The sequence below is a fragment of the Zea mays genome, chromosome 1, assembly GCF_902167145.1.
Source record: "Zea mays cultivar B73 chromosome 1, Zm-B73-REFERENCE-NAM-5.0, whole genome shotgun sequence".
NCBI lineage: Eukaryota > Viridiplantae > Streptophyta > Magnoliopsida > Poales > Poaceae > Zea > Zea mays.
The window spans coordinates 43,336,328-43,351,396 of NC_050096.1; the positions used below are offsets into that span (position 1 = coordinate 43,336,328).

Consider the following 15,069-nt stretch of genomic DNA (forward strand, 5'->3'; position numbering starts at 1 on the left):
GTCTCTCGCACATGGGCCGTGCTGGGCCGGCACGCCCGCGCCGCGCACGCGCACGCACCGCGCTTGGCTGGGCCGGAATTCCCCCTCTCGACCCACTAGAGCCGAAAATCCTTTTCTTTTTCCCATTTAGTTATATACATTTATATTGATATTTTATGTACCAAAAATTATCCAAACACTTTCTAAGTCACATAAAATGATAATGTTAGGAACTTGACGCACTCCACTCAGCAACCACTGTTTGATGTATTGTTTATCCAAACACATTCCAAAAAAACACAATTAAAGGTAAAATTGAGAACACCAACAAAACTGATGGCACCAATTTAAAAAAACCAATTTTATTCGGAACAAACGCGAGCCGCAGTCTTCTTCGAAGGCTCGAGCCCACCGCGTGGCGAGTGGCGACAGCCGCATAACCGCATCCTGGCCGCCGAGAGCCCACGTAATTACCCCGACTGCCCGAGCTCGCCGGCTCGCTGCCACTAACCAGCCAAGAGTAATCCAGCGCCCACCGCATGGCCGCGCGCGCACCTCTCATCATGCCGCGCGCCGCCTCCAGCGCCGGCCCGGTCCCGGCTGCGGCGACGACCGTGGCCAGGCGCCAGTCCGCGCAGTGTCTCCACGCGAGGGGGGCTGTCGGCGGCCTCTTCTTCGACCAGAGGACAGCGCGGCCGGTCCACCACCTCCTCCCTGGCGCCAAGTTCGGAGCGATTGGTCGGTACCCCAATTCCCTCTGTCGATTCGATACCGTCAGTTCGGCTGTGTGAAGAAGTCTCGCTCTCGCGCGCCCACGCTCACTCTCTCAGTCACATGCTGTGTTCGATGCGATTTCCAGGGAGCACCGCGGAGGCCGCGCCGTCGGAGGGGCTCGCGCAGAAGCTGCAGGGGGTCGATGTGTTCGATCTGAGCGGCAAGACGGTGCCCATCGTTGATCTGTGGAAGGAAAGGAAGGCAGTGGTTGCGTTTGCCCGGCATTTCGGGTCGGTTCACAGTTTATCTGGAAATTATTAGTTGATTTCTGAATTCTGAGTGACTGGTGTGGCTGATATGTTGGCATGCATTGATGCATGTCTCTGCCTGTTTGCATTGCAGGTGCGTGCTGTGCCGAAAGAGGGCGGACCTTCTCGCCGCGAAACAGGTTCCTAGCTGATTTCTCACACTGTTCTTCTGTAGCCACTTCAGGGTTTGCCGTTTCTTACCTTGCCAGTTGCTGATGTGCAGTAACAAAATTTGAAATACTTCCCCACTTTGCTTAATGCATAAGGTGCTTTACCAACTTTTCATTCGGAACCTTAGTTGTACGGTGCCTAGTGGTAGTTTGGCAAAGGGCAATCTTTTTTGCATGATATATTAGATCCTCTAATGTTGTCGAAGGTGGGGGAGTTCCTTAATGCCCACCTGATATTAAATTGATCCCTCAAAATAGCCTTAGGTAGTTAGGTCCAACGAGGAAGGATAGAGTTAATGGAAGGAATTACTTTTTGTTAATTTATGTAGTTTGCTCTTGAATTCAAAGTTGGTGTAAGAACGGCTTTTCCAGTTTTGCTATTTGTGAAGCTTCTCATTTTCTTAGTTTAGTAATGTTGATTTTCCTAGAAACAAGTTTAGCAAATTAGCACAATGGTTACAAGATGTGACATATTTATGAGGAAAGATTAAGCCACCTTAGAACAGGCAAGCTTCTCTTTGTTGGCCCTCTATTCTGAATTCTGAACTTATTTCTTGGGTTGCCACTAATGTGCAGGATGACATGCAAGCTGCTGGAGTTGCTCTTGTTTTAATTGGACCAGGTAGTGTTGAACAGGTATGTTTTCATCTACAATAAAAGAACCTCGTTTCTATGTTATGTTATAAATTTGATGCTAGTTATGAAATGCAAAACCCATGTGTTCGGCAAGAGCGATAAGTGATTAGCCATCTTATGCATGCAATATGCGTTGTTCGGTTCATAAGCAAGTTGGTGTGCAGTTTCTAGAGCATCTTCAAGAGACCCTCTATATGTCTCTTTATCACAAGAAATATAAAACGAACAAAAAAATCATGCTTCAACACATCTTTTCTATTCTCAAAAAACACCCGTCTCGCTCCCCACTAATGGAGAGGCTAGCCTCTCTAAATTCAATATATATTAGTTCTATCTTGAATTTTTTCATTATTTCATATAAAGAAAATTAATATAGGTCATTCGAGTATAGAAAACAAAACTTAGAAAGTGCATTGGAGACACGAGCGATATATAAAGAAAATACTAGTACAGTACCCGTGCGTTACGATGGCACGTAATTATATTTCATACCTATAATAAATAAATTTAATATTAAAGTGAACATATAGTCCACATATCATATATTAAATTGATACGAAGAAATACTACACTTAATATTAGCCAAAAGGCCGAGAAAAGTATGAGTTGAAAAAGAGCCTGATCCCCTTTTTTATAACTCGCTCGGTCACTCGTCCTCCTTTAGCTAGGGAGGTGGTACTATGTAGGAGGGTTGCGCTGCGTGTGGCTTTCTGTCATGTTGGTTTAGGTGATTTCTCACGGTCCATCTGTGGTGTAACGGCTCATCTGTGGTGGAACAGGCCATTGATAGATGAGAGGCGGAGGGAGGAACAAACCTACGCGCTTCACACATGATGCGTGACGCACGAAACTGCTCCTTTAAAGTAGAGATTCATGGGATGCCTCTCCAAATAGAGATATGGAGATTGAAATTTAGAGGGGTTCTCGGAAGGGTATCTATTTCTTTATTTACCGCGATTGAGATTGCGGTGATGAATGTCGCTTTCTTTTGATGAGGAAATAGTTAACTTTAGTTTGCTAATTCTGTAAAAATTAATGCGGCCTTGCTCGAGAATATACTTGAAGTACAACTCATGTAGATGAGCTACAACTTAAAATGAAAATTTTTGGTTGGTAGGTTGGTATTAAAGTATTTTTTATGAACTCCATTTTCGTTGTAAATAAACTAGCATATCAGTGATTAATTGGATCTTGTTTTTTCTTGATCCAGGCAAAGGCATTTTGTGAGCAAACCAAATTCAAAGGAGGTCTGTTTCTTGAATAACCCCTACTCCAGGCCTTATGGCCACCACATCTTTAAGCCCATCTTTAAGGAGAGTATGTTAGAGTATCTGTGTATTCCTTGTAATGGGCTCTTGTGTAACGGGCTTAGGCCCATTGACTTTATCATAAATACAGCACCCAACCCCAATTAGGGTTAGGGTTTTGTATTCTAACATGGTATCAGCTAGGTTTAGTCGTCTTCCCCACCCCAGCCACCACTGTAGCCGCCTGCTACAGTCGTCGTCGGCGCTGCTCCCTCCCCCGCCTCTGGTGCTCCCCTGCCGTCGGCGCTACTCCCCCTGCCAGCACGCTGTTCGCTGCCTCTCCCCTGGCAGGCTGCGCTGAGCCTCTCCCCCGCCGACGCTGCTCCCCTTGGTCGTGTTGCCCCCCCCCCCCCCCGCCGGCCTGCCGCTCGGCGCCTTGCATTGGCAGGCCGCGCCGGACTTCTCCCCCGCCGGCGCTGCTCCCCCACCCCTTCTGCGCGCCGCCGCTATGGCCGGCCGCAACCTTCCCCCATCCGCGTGCATGGGAGCTGTCGGGGTTCGTCCTCACCGCCACCGGTGCCCTAGCCTTCACTGCCAGCGTGCCACCTGTGGCCAACGACCCCCTTGCGGTGGCTGCACCGGCCAGCGAGTCCCTCCCTCCGAGTGCCGCTGCCGTAGGTTGCCTCCCCCTCTCCGGCATCCTCTCCGGTGACCCCACCAGCGTCGACTCCTTCAACTGTGCTCTCAACGTCCTTCCTAGCATGCTCACCCCCTTCCCACCAACAACGTGTCCTCGGCGCCTCCCACGTCCCTCGCTGCCCTCTAGGCGGCTGCGCTGCGGGTCGCCACACCCACAACGTCGCCGCCCGTCGCGCCGAACTCCTGGCTCTGCATTTCCTGTGCCTGAGTGCGGGTCATGGCACTCTCGCCTTGCCTGGGGTCGCGTGGTGGGGGGTCAACATCCAGCCTCCCGTCTACAGAGCGTCCTCGTACCACCGACGTAACCATCGCCCTCGCTGCCTCCCATCAGCGAGCAGGAACGTGCGGCCGTCGATGCCCTAGAGCACCAGCTTCTCGGGCCCCCTCATCCGCTCGTTGGTGTCCAGGGCGATGTTTCCTACTCCGTGCACGACGTCGATAACGATGTCGACGTCGATAACAATGCTCCGACGCGTTGATCGTCGTTAGTCTCCATGCTCAGGCGGCGGGACTTCGCAGTATTTGGGCTCTGGTCTCCGTCGTCCTCGCCCCTGACTCGGCCCCGTACACTCGCTGGCGCGATCATGTCCTGCTGTCCCTCCACCGCTACGCCCTCGACGACCACGTCCTCACCGACACGGTGGTGTCGACGCACGCCTGGTCCTGGATGGACAACGTTGTCCTAGCCTGGATCCTCGGCTCCCTCACGGTCGAGATACAAGACGACGTCCGCGAGCGGCGAGGCACTGCTCGCCAGGCCTGGGTTGCTATCGAGACCAAGTTCCTCGACAACCGCCATGTTCGGATTCTCTAGCTACACACCGCTTTCCGCCAGCTTGTCCATGATGATCTCACGCTGAGTACTGTCGGCAGATGAAAACCGTGACTGACTCTGTAAGCAATGGGACTCTTACTCTCATCGAGAGGATGACACTACGAGTTGGGTAATTTTTCGTTTATTTCTCACACACTACTCAAATGCCATACTCTTCTAAGGGTTGGGATACATACTTATATCCCGGGGGTGGAGGGGCTGCCGGCATATGGAATATGTTGTCCTACTACTAATTGCACTACACATTACACAGTGAATACGCTGTCCTACAAACTGCGCTACACAGAGTTGCTGTTGTACTCTAGTGAAAAGAAAGACTGCAACAAACTACTGTCCTCTAAAAGCTGAAAAGGTGAAAAGGAGATGCCTGCAGCACACTGTCCTTGCAGTCAAAAGGCTGAGATTCTGTTGCTGCTGTCTCACGTTGTCCTTGCAGTCAAAAGACTGAGATGTTGTTGTTGATGTCCCTGAGGTGTTGTTGTCCTGCAGTCAAAACCAACTGTTGTTGTCCTTCCCACAGACCACGAGACTTATTCCAACAGACTCACTTCATGACCTCGGTTCCCCGATCACGGATGAGACGCTCGTTCTCAAACTCATGCGTGGGCTCAGCCCTCGCCACGTGCACCTACGGGCCATCCTCACGCGGATCACCCTGTTCCCGTCCTTCGCTTGGGTTCGTGATGATCTTCTACTCGAGGAACTCATGACTGCAGCCGCCACCACCACCAACGTCTCGACAGCTCTCTACAGCGCCAACCCCGGAGGGCAGGCCCTGTGGGTCCCTACTCCTGCCTTTAGGGGGGTGCCCCTCGCCAGAGTGCCCCTCCACCGCCCTCTGTCGCCCCCGCCCGACTACCACCCCCGGCAGTGGTCGTCGTCGTCGCAAGGCAGTCGTGGTCGCGGCGGCGGCTCTGGTGGTCCTCCTGCGGCTCGAGGCCCTGGCTCTTGGCCGTCCTTCTACAACCCGTGCACTGGCTCCATCTCCATGTGGCCTGGACTGCCTGCGGGCCACGCTCGGACGCCACTTAGCCTACCTTCTACGCTGCTCCACCCTCATTGGCGCTTCCGGCGACCCCGACACCACCTCGCCTCCAGCCGGGTCTCCTGCCCCCACCGCCCACCTCCCATGCACACTCGTGGGGCCCTTGGGGTGGCGGATGGGACACACAGTCTCTTGTTGGGTCCTTCAGCACGATGACTCTCGCTCCGCCCACTTCGGTCTCGGATTAGGTGGCTGACTCCGGTGCTTCCTACCACACCACCCCTGACGTTGGTACTTTATCCACCACTCAGCCTCCTCATCCCTCTCTCCCTTCTTCCATCGTCATCAGTGATGGGTCAGTCATCCCCATCACCTCAGTAGGTGATGCGGTCCTTCCCGGCCCCTTCTGCCTCAGAAATGTTTTTGTTGCCCCCAACATCATTCAGAGTATTCTTTCTGTTCGTCAATTTACCACTGACAACTCTTGTTCTATGGAGTTTGACCCCTTTGGCTTGTCTGTGAAGGATCTTGCTACCAGGACCCTTCCCGCGCGCTGTGAAAGCCCTGAGTCACTCTACACTCTTCGTGTGCCTGCCGCCTCTTCCTCGATCTCCACTCCACATACGTTGACCACTACTACCTCGTCCATCACTTGGCACCGTCGCCTTGGCCATCCCGGGCGTGATGTGATGTTGAAGTTGTCTAGGAGTTCTGTCATCTCTTGTAGTCGAGGTTCTTTTGATCACTTGTGTCATGCCTGTTAGTTAGGTAGACATGTGAGACTTCCTTTTTCTTCCTTCTGTTCTAGAGCAGCAGACAAATTTTTTTCGTGAACGCGCAGGAGAGCTGTGCATCATTATATTAAGAGAAGAAACAGTCCAAAATGGACCAAAGTACAATGTCACAAAAGGCCAAACACAAGACCACCAAATCCTGACCAAACACAAGATCACCAATTCCTGCTACGCACAGGACTGCAGGTTCCTTCTGCGCATGGAACAACAGCACGCAAAAGAACAGCAGCACAAGTGCCAGCAGGCCACACACCCACACAACTGCTCTTCACTAAGCCCCCAATAGAACCCTTGATCTGAAAATTACAGCACCAGGACCCAAAGCCTCAAGATGTCTAGCACCGGCAAGCCTCCAACACTCAAACTCATCCAGAAAAACTGATTTTATTCCATGAAGTGAAGGTCTGACGCCATCAAAAACCGCCTTATTACGATGAAGCCATAAACACCAAGCCCCCAAGATGATGATACTGTTAAAGCCTCTTCTTTTGGATTTGTGCACTTGCTTACACACCTTCTCCCACCAGTCAGCAAAAGTGTACTCATTAGAGGCAGGAGAAAGATTAGCCAGTCCCAATGAAGAGAGAAATGTAGAACCAAAATTGCCGCGCAAAAATGCAAGTGCAAAGGAGGTGTTGGATATTCTTCGAATCTTGATCACATAAAGGACAAACCTCAGGATAAGCCAACCCTCTTTTCTGCAGTCTATCAGCTGTCCAACATTTATTTCTTATCGCCAACCAAAGAAAATTTTTGCATTTGGGTGGAGCCCAAAAATGAACCACAGAGCAGCAGACAATTTTGATCTTGTCCACTATGATGTCTGGACATCCCATGTACTCGGCGTTTCTGGAAACAAATATTATCTGCTCATTCTGGATGACTACTCTCATTACTTATGGACTTTTCCTTGCGTTTGAAGTCTGATATGTTTTCCACCCTTTCTCACTTCTTCGCTTGGGTTTCCACTCTGTTTGGACGCACCGTCCGGGCTGTCTAGTGTGACAATGGGAGGGAGTTTCACAACTCCATGTCCCATTCCTTCTTCCTCTCCCACGACATTCAACTGAGGATGTCGTGCCCCTATACCTCTTCTCAGAACAGTAGGGCTGAACGCATGATCCGCACAGCGAACAACGTCATGCTTTTCCTGCTTTTCTAGGCCTCCCTTCCCGCCCGCTACTGGGCCGAAGGGCTAGCTGCCGCTACCTATCTGCTACCAAGGCGGTTCCTCACTCCACCCCGTACTTTGCTCTTGTTGGCACCTCTCCCTCCTACGATCACCTTCGTGTCTTCGTGTGTGCCTGCTACCCTAATCTCTCTGCCACTGCCCCTCATAAGCTTGCGCCCCGTTCCAACCGTTGTGTCTTCCTTGGGTATTCCCCTGATCACAAGGGGTACCGATGCTTCTACCTCTCCACTCACCGAGTTCTTGTCTCTCGTCACGTCGTCTTCGACGAGTCTAACTTCCCTTTCTCCGTATCTTCTTACGCTACCTCCTCCTCTAAGTATGACACCCTACTTGAGGCGAACTCCGTTGCTCCCTCTGTCGTGCCGTGCGTGGCCACGCCCCCTCTCGCGCCACCATGCATGACCCCGACGTCTCCCGCGTTGCCACACGCGACCCTAACCTCTCCTGTGCCCACGTTGCCTCGTGCGGCCCCGGCGTCCCCCGCGCTGCCACACGCGGCCCTGGCATCTCCCGCGCAACCTCGCTCGGTCCCGCTACCCTCCGCCGATGCAGCTTCTTCCTCACTCTGCGGACCCTGTCTACGTCTACCAGCGACGTGGTCGGGATGCTGCCCCGGCACCCTCTCGCACGGATCCGCCGGTGTATCACACCGTCGCCCTCTGCCAGGACCCTGGGCATGTCCACCCGATGGTCACGCGACGGGCCGCTGGTGTCCTCTGGCCTGTCACTCGACTAGTCCTCTCGGCATCGACCTCTCCTCATCTCTCACCCGAGCCGTTGTCTGCCCGTGGTGCGCTCGTCGGCCCCAACTGGTGTCGCGCCATGGAGTACAGGGCCCTCTAGCGAACCATACCTCGGATCTTCAGGCACAAGCTGAAGGCAGATGGGTCTCTGGATCGGTACAAGTCTCGTTGGGTCCTACCGGGTTTCACCCAACGTCCCAGGGTGGACTATGAAGAGACCTTCAGCCCCGTGGTGAAGGCTGGCACCATCCGGACCGTTCTGACTTTGGCTCTCTCACGGGCTTGGCTGGTGCATCAGCTCGATGTCAAGAATGTCTTCTTCCATGGCACCCTGACATAGACGGTGTACTGCTCTCAGCCGGTGGGCTTTGTGGACCCGGCTCACCCCGACATGGTCTGCAAACTCAACTGGTCCCTCTACGGTCTCAAGCAGGCTCCTTGCGCCTAGTAAAGTCGCTTCATCACCTTCTTGCTCTCAAAGGGCTTTGTTGAGGCCAAGGCTGACACCTCCATGTTCGTCTTTCACCATGGCATGATACTGCCTACCTCCTCTACGTCAACGACATCGTCCTCACGGCCTCCTCCCTCGACCTCCTGCGGCACATCATCACCTCTCTTCAGCAGGAATTCTCCATGAAGGACCTGGGTAAGTTGGACCACATCCTGGGGATCACTGTTGAGCGTCAGCCCCAGGGCCTGTTCCTCCACCAGTGCCAGTACACTGTTGACATCCTCAAGCGAGCTGGCATGGCTGATTGTAATCCCTGCTCGACTCTGGTGGACACTCAGGGCAAGGTCTCCACCGACGCCCGCTCTCCGGTGGCTGATCCGACCAGTTATCAGAGTCTTGTCGGAGCATTGCAGTACCTTGTCTTCACCCATCTCGACATCGTCTATGCTGTCCAGCAGGTGTGCCTTCATATGCACGCCCGCAGGAGCCGCATCTCACCGCTACGAAGCGGATCCTTCGGTACCTCCAAGGCACCACCGACTTCGGCCTTCTTCTTCGCCGACCTACGACCACTGACCTCGTCGTCTACACCGACGCCGATTGGGGTGGTTGTCCCAATACTCGTCGGTCCACTTCCTGTTTCGTCGTTTTCCTTGGCGACAACCTCGTCTCCTGGTCTTCGAAGCGGTAGCCCATCGTCTCCCGCTCCAGCGCCGAGGCCGAGTATCGCGCAGTGGCTAGCGCCGTCGCCGAGGCGGCGTGGCTTTGTCAGCTGCTCTAGGAGCTACACAGTCCGCTGACGCGGAGCACCCTTGTCTATTGTGACAACGTCAGCGCCATGTACCTCTCCACCAACCTCGTCCAGCATCAGCACACGAAACATCTCGTGCTGGACCTCCACTTCGTTCGCGAGTGGATTGCTGTTGGAGACGTGCGGGTTTTTCACGTCCCGACCACTTCTCAATTTGCCGACATCTTCACCAAGGGCCTCCCTACGTCGGTGTTTGAGGAGTTTCGGTCCAGTCTCAACATCTCCCGTGGCTAGAGTTTCGATTGCGGGGGGTGTTAGTATCTGTGTATTCCTTGTAATGGGCTCTTGTGTAACGGGCTTAGGTCCATTGACTCTATCATAAATACAACACCCAAGTGGTTGATGTTGCTTTTACCATGACTTGGTGTGGCCGTATGCAAGCATATATACAACTCATGAAGGTAATCACAGACCTGGGACTGAAATTTACGTTCGGCAGGTAAAGCGTGTGTCCTACTTTTTGTTTGGAAACGAAATCAAGTACTGATTTAAGTTAGGGTATCACCTAGGCGATAAGGCACATCCAAATCACCATATGAGTATATGACGCTTTGCTGCCTTAAGAGCCGTGATTTGGGTGTTTCGTGATGAACTGTCCGATAATAAATAAGCTAAGTAAAAACGCACAGCTGGATCCTTTTCTTTATTTCTTTTTTGCATAAATGTGAAAAATAATTGTTCTCTTGATTTCCTGGTAGGTGTTTAAGTGTGTAAATCTGTGACGATGTGTTTTCTGATTCATACTTTCTAGTGCAAAACTCGAACTACTGTCCACTGTATGACAAATCTGGTGATTTACATTACAGAAGTGTATGCTGACCCTACTCACTCATCGTATGACGCTCTTGAATTTGCATTCGGGTTGTTCTCCACCTTTACGCCCGCGGTAACCCTTATACTGGACATAAATTTTGCATGCTGTGTAGTTTATGTTCCCCAACCCCAACGTATACATAAACGGTTCTTTCCATCATTTCATAGGCTGGCCTCAAGATAATACAGTTGTACAGGGAAGGATACAGGCAGGACTGGGAATTGTCATTCGAGAAGAACACCAGGACAAAAGGCGGATGGTATGTTTGCCTTCTGGCTTCGCCTTTTTGCTGTTGTAAACCCGAAATTCGAGTTGGCTGTTAGAGTTTTTGCAATTGTCTTTATAGCATTGATACATTGCATTTTCTCTAGGTATCAAGGGGGGTTAATTGTTGCAGGTCCAGGTATCGATAACATCCTGTACATCCACAAGGTCAGTGCCCCTTTTACGAAAACTTTGTACCGCTTGTTCTGATTATAAAGTACGTATATATAATCAATAGGGGCAAACCCCTTCTGTTCTCCCCATGAAAAAAGAATACTATCATACTATGACACTGTCACACTGAATGCAACTTCTCTTTTCTGGTATCTCTTTTAACAGGACAAAGAAGCCGGAGATGATCCTGACATGCAGGATGTGTTGAGAGCTTGCTGTTCCTAGAAAATCAGTGTGCCCCACGACCACACAGTCACTCTATATCTCGTTGTAAAAGTCAGGTTGTAATCAGCCCTCAATCTTCAGCGATCCTGTTCAGGATGCATGGGCTCTCTTTTTTCGTAACATACGACGCACGGGGAACCTTACGTTTATGTTTTGGTAGCAAGGGGGAAAGGATTGTAAGGGCTAGAATCCCCTTGCTATTTAATTCTGAGTAACAAGAGGATTTTAGCCCCTCAAATTCCTTTTATTTTTCTTGCTCCCAAACAAGCTCGTGCGTGTACATAACATATGTATGGTTCTGTATAGAAATCGATGAAGTTCTGAGTATCTGCTAGGAATAATATATAGGACGTACGAGACTCGTTGTTGTTGATGTTCTGCGAGACTCGTTGATGTTCTGTGTGTGTATACATGAGCATGTAGCCCGAGGCTCTTTTTTTTGCCCGACTGGGTTCGTGCCTGGGCCGGACCGCCACAATAAACGAGGCCATGCTTGGGCTATCCATAGTGCTTGCTGCGCGACCCGGCCCGCCAGAAAACAGCAGGCACGGGGCCGCCTCGGTGTCGGGGTGCAGGGCATAAGGCACACACGACATCCCCCTTCCCCTCGTCTCATCCCAGTGTCCCACTCCCACACGGCTTCTCCTGCTCCTCTCCCCACTCGATTCGTTTGTTCGTGGTCTGCCCGTCGCGCCGTCTTTGCCTCGCTGTTGTTGTCGCCACCATCGAAATTTCATCACCGGCGACATCGGCGGGTCTCCTACACTCCTTTTGTGCGGCTTGCCCCTCTCTGGCTCTCCCTCGGTCCCTCCCTAATCCAGAAATCCCTAACCCAAATCTCGTCGTCGTCGGTTATCGGCTCGTCAAGCGTCGTTGTGCACTAGATCCTTGTCTCCGGCTTTGAGCTCCGGCTAGGCAGGTACGTCCCTCTTCGGCTCTCCCTCTCCAATCGGCAATCCCTAACCCTAATCTCCTCTTCGCTGCTTGCTTGTGGGCTTTGGTAGGTCATCGGCCGACTACGTCGTGGTCGTGCTAGTGCCGCCAAGGCCGTTGAGGTACGGAGCCGAGAAGGGGGGCTACGTCGTGAATTCTGATCTAATTTGATATCACCCTTTGGCTTGTAATAAATTTGAACATTTGAATTATAAACTGAGTTGGTCGTACTTTTTTCCTTTCTAGGGTTTCTCACGAGGTATGAGTTTTACCTATAAAGGTTTTTAACGAGACAACATTGCATTAACAACTCAAATTTTGTGTATATTTTGTTCAAATTGTGTTGGATGTTGAAATTGTGCATGTTTTTGTTCAAATTGTGTTTTCGTGCTAGCTCGACACTCTATTTGGCTAGGGCTTTTCGGGCTGGCTTGACCCGAAAAAATGGTTCAAAGGGATGTGCCCACGCATGATTGTGCATGCTTGGCCCGATAGACCCGTGGGCCTGGTCATGTCGTGCCTTGGCATGAGCCCAGGTCGTATCGTGCCGAGCATGACTAGTTTGCTCATCTATAGTTTTGTGTCATTGCGGCCTTGAGCCCATAAGCTATTCGGCCCATTAGCTTAGCCCAGCCGAGACGCCGCGCGCGGCACAGCCCTCCTCCGGTACTCGGTCAGTCGGTCCTCCACACTCCTCACCAGTCACCACCAGACCAAATCGCAGCCGCGCTCGAGCTAAGCCCCGCCGCCGACGCCGTCATCTGCGCCCCAGAACCCCGTATTTCCCTCCGCCGCCTTCCGATCTCTCGCTCCTCCCCATGTCGGAGAAAAAGCGCCGCGCCGGTGCGAGCGCGGCCGGCGCCGCATCCAGCTCCAAGAAGCCGCGTGCTTCCTCGGCCGCGTCGTACGCCGAGTCCCTCCGCTCGAAGCTCCGCCCCGACGCCTCCATCCTGGCCACCCTCCGCTCCCTCGCTTCTGCCTCCGCTTCCAAATCCAAGGCCGCCGCCAGGTCCCTCGCGGACCACGACCCGTGCGCGGACCCCGCCTCCTCGTACATCGTGGTGGCCGACCAGGACTCCACCTCCGTCACCTCCCGCATCAACCGCCTCGTCCTTGCCGCCGCGCGCAGCATCCTCTCCGGCCGGGGCTTCTCCTTCGCGGTGCCCTCGCGCGCCGCCTCCAACCAGGTCTACCTCCCGGACCTCGACCGCATCGTGCTCGTCCGCCGCGAGTCCGCGCGCCCCTTCGCCAACGTCGCCACCGCGCGCAAGGCCACCATCACGGCGCGAGTCCTCTCCCTCGTCCACGCCGTCCTCGGCAGGGGCATCCACGTCACCAAGCGTGACCTCTTCTACACCGACGTCAAGCTCTTCGGCGACCAGACCCAGTCTGACGCCGTCCTCGACGACGTCTCCTGCATGCTCGGATGCACCAGGTCCTCGCTCCACGTCGTCGCCTCCGAGAAGGGCGTCGTCGTCGGCCGCCTCGTCTTCGCCGACGACGGGGACCGGATCGACTGCACGCGCATGGGCGTCGGCGGCAAGGCCATTCCGCCCAACGTCGACAGGGTCTCGGGCATCGAGAGCGACGCGCTCTTCATCCTCCTGGTGGAGAAGGACGCTGCATTCATGCGACTCGCCGAGGACAGGTTCTACAACCGCTTCCCCTGCATCATTCTGACGGCCAAGGGGCAGCCAGATGTCGCCACCCGGCTGTTCCTGCGGAGGCTCAAGGTTGAGCTGAAGCTGCCAGTGCTCGCGCTGGTGGATTCCGATCCATACGGGCTCAAGATCTTGTCGGTGTACATGTGTGGTTCCAAGAACATGTCGTATGACAGTGCCAATCTGACGACGCCGGACATCAAGTGGCTCGGTGTCCGGCCGAGCGACCTGGACAAGTACAGAGTGCCGGAGCAGTGCCGTCTCCCCATGACCGATCACGATATCAAGGTGGGGAAAGAGCTGCTCGAGGAGGACTTCGTGAAGCAGAATGAGGGCTGGGTGAAGGAGCTGGAGACGATGCTTCGCACCAAGCAAAAGGCTGAGATACAGGCCCTCAGTTCCTTCGGGTTCCAGTACCTCACTGAGGTCTACCTGCCTCTTAAGTTGCAGGAGCAGGATTGGATTTGAGAACTCTCCAATGCTAGGTACGAGATCTTTGGTCTTGTTCGCGTCACTTTGTTCATTGCTGCCCACGCTCGGCTTGATATGGTTATTAGTGCATTTCACCAAGTACACAGCACAACACAACACTTAGGCACCTTTCCTCATGAGTGAATTAGCAACACAGAGATCCAGATTGTTCAGTCAAATGTATCAGTTAACCAAGACTGTCATTATACCTGATATTGTGTTTGTACATGCAGATATCAGTAATTTCCCTAGCCAAGATAATGCCCTCCTCCGCTCAGTATTTTCAAGGACCAAATTGGCATGAATGAAGACTTCGCTATCTAGTTAATCACATGTATTTTTGAACACCAGCTGTTGTATTATTTATTTCTGCTGGAGAACTGTTCTGTGGAAAACATTGCTGCCAGATATGTGCTGGAATTTGATACATAACACAGGTGATTTAAATTGGTTCGGCCTCTTATCTGGTCGAACTTTGGTTGTTCTGTGTCCTATATTTCTGTAGGGCTTATTAGTTCCGTGTTTGACATGGAAATGGGATAACCCGGATTGAATGAAAATGTACTGGAAATTGATATATAGCAGTATGAAAATCCATGCATGATGTCTTTAGAAACATGACAATTAAATTCAATTACCCTGTTTTCATATGTACACCCAATCCTAGAATAACTGTACCAATTTATTGTATAGTAAATGGACCAAAAGGCTATTGTAAGAAAATGTCACACTGCAATCCTTGCGGCTTTCTTCTTCAACCAATGGTTCAGTGAGTTAATAGGGATTTTTATCATTCCCTGTGGTCTCCTAGTGAATTCTTTGGATATTTGCTCTAAATTACCTCTAGATTTTGTTGGTGCTTTGGATTTTGATGAAACAGGAGGGCGGCTTCCAGGTTCAATCAAAACTAATTTCAACTTCAGCTCTTGCCTGCACGACATCAACTGCACTAGTTTCAGTAAT

At 52.2% G+C, this 15,069-nt stretch overlaps 2 protein-coding genes and 1 pseudogene across 3 annotated transcripts; 2 read left to right on the forward strand and 1 right to left on the reverse strand.

The window, feature by feature from the left end:
• The first annotated feature begins 356 nt into the window (after positions 1-356).
• LOC100278941 (uncharacterized) lies at positions 357-11,414 on the forward strand. 2 transcript variants are annotated; one of them, XM_035965966.1, is made up of 9 exons: positions 357-717; positions 839-983; positions 1,096-1,141; positions 1,748-1,807; positions 3,018-3,054; positions 10,371-10,450; positions 10,546-10,637; positions 10,776-10,810; positions 10,982-11,414. In XM_035965966.1, the coding sequence occupies exons 1-8, from the start codon at positions 519-521 to the stop codon at positions 10,789-10,791; spliced, it is 675 nt and encodes a 224-aa protein (XP_035821859.1). In that variant the 5' UTR covers positions 357-518; the 3' UTR covers positions 10,792-10,810; positions 10,982-11,414. The 2 variants fall into 2 exon arrangements, with proteins under 2 accessions (XP_035821859.1, NP_001354055.1); NM_001367126.1 differs by having other exon boundaries at positions 420-717; positions 10,750-10,810; positions 10,982-11,402.
• LOC111590808 (uncharacterized) lies at positions 2,250-2,410 on the reverse strand (annotated as a pseudogene).
• Positions 11,415-12,687: 1,273 nt separating the features above from the next.
• Positions 12,688-14,755, forward strand: LOC100273699 (uncharacterized). The gene is made up of 2 exons (NM_001148111.1): positions 12,688-14,120; positions 14,340-14,755. Exon 1 carries the CDS (start codon positions 12,793-12,795, stop codon positions 14,101-14,103), a length of 1,311 nt encoding a protein of 436 aa, NP_001141583.1. The 5' UTR covers positions 12,688-12,792; the 3' UTR covers positions 14,104-14,120; positions 14,340-14,755.
• Positions 14,756-15,069: the final 314 nt, after the last annotated feature.

Coding starts and splice junctions, on each gene's coding strand:
- LOC100278941 (NM_001367126.1), top strand. CDS start 519: ATGGCCGCGCGCGCACCTCTCATCATGCCGCGCGCCGCCTCCAGCGCC. Junction 10,638..10,749: donor ACCAGGACAAAAGGCGGATG/GTATGTTTGCCT, acceptor CATTTTCTCTAG/GTATCAAGGGGGGTTAATTG. Junction 10,811..10,981: donor ACATCCTGTACATCCACAAG/GTCAGTGCCCCT, acceptor CTCTTTTAACAG/GACAAAGAAGCCGGAGATGA.
- LOC100273699 (NM_001148111.1), top strand. CDS start 12,793: ATGTCGGAGAAAAAGCGCCGCGCCGGTGCGAGCGCGGCCGGCGCCGCA.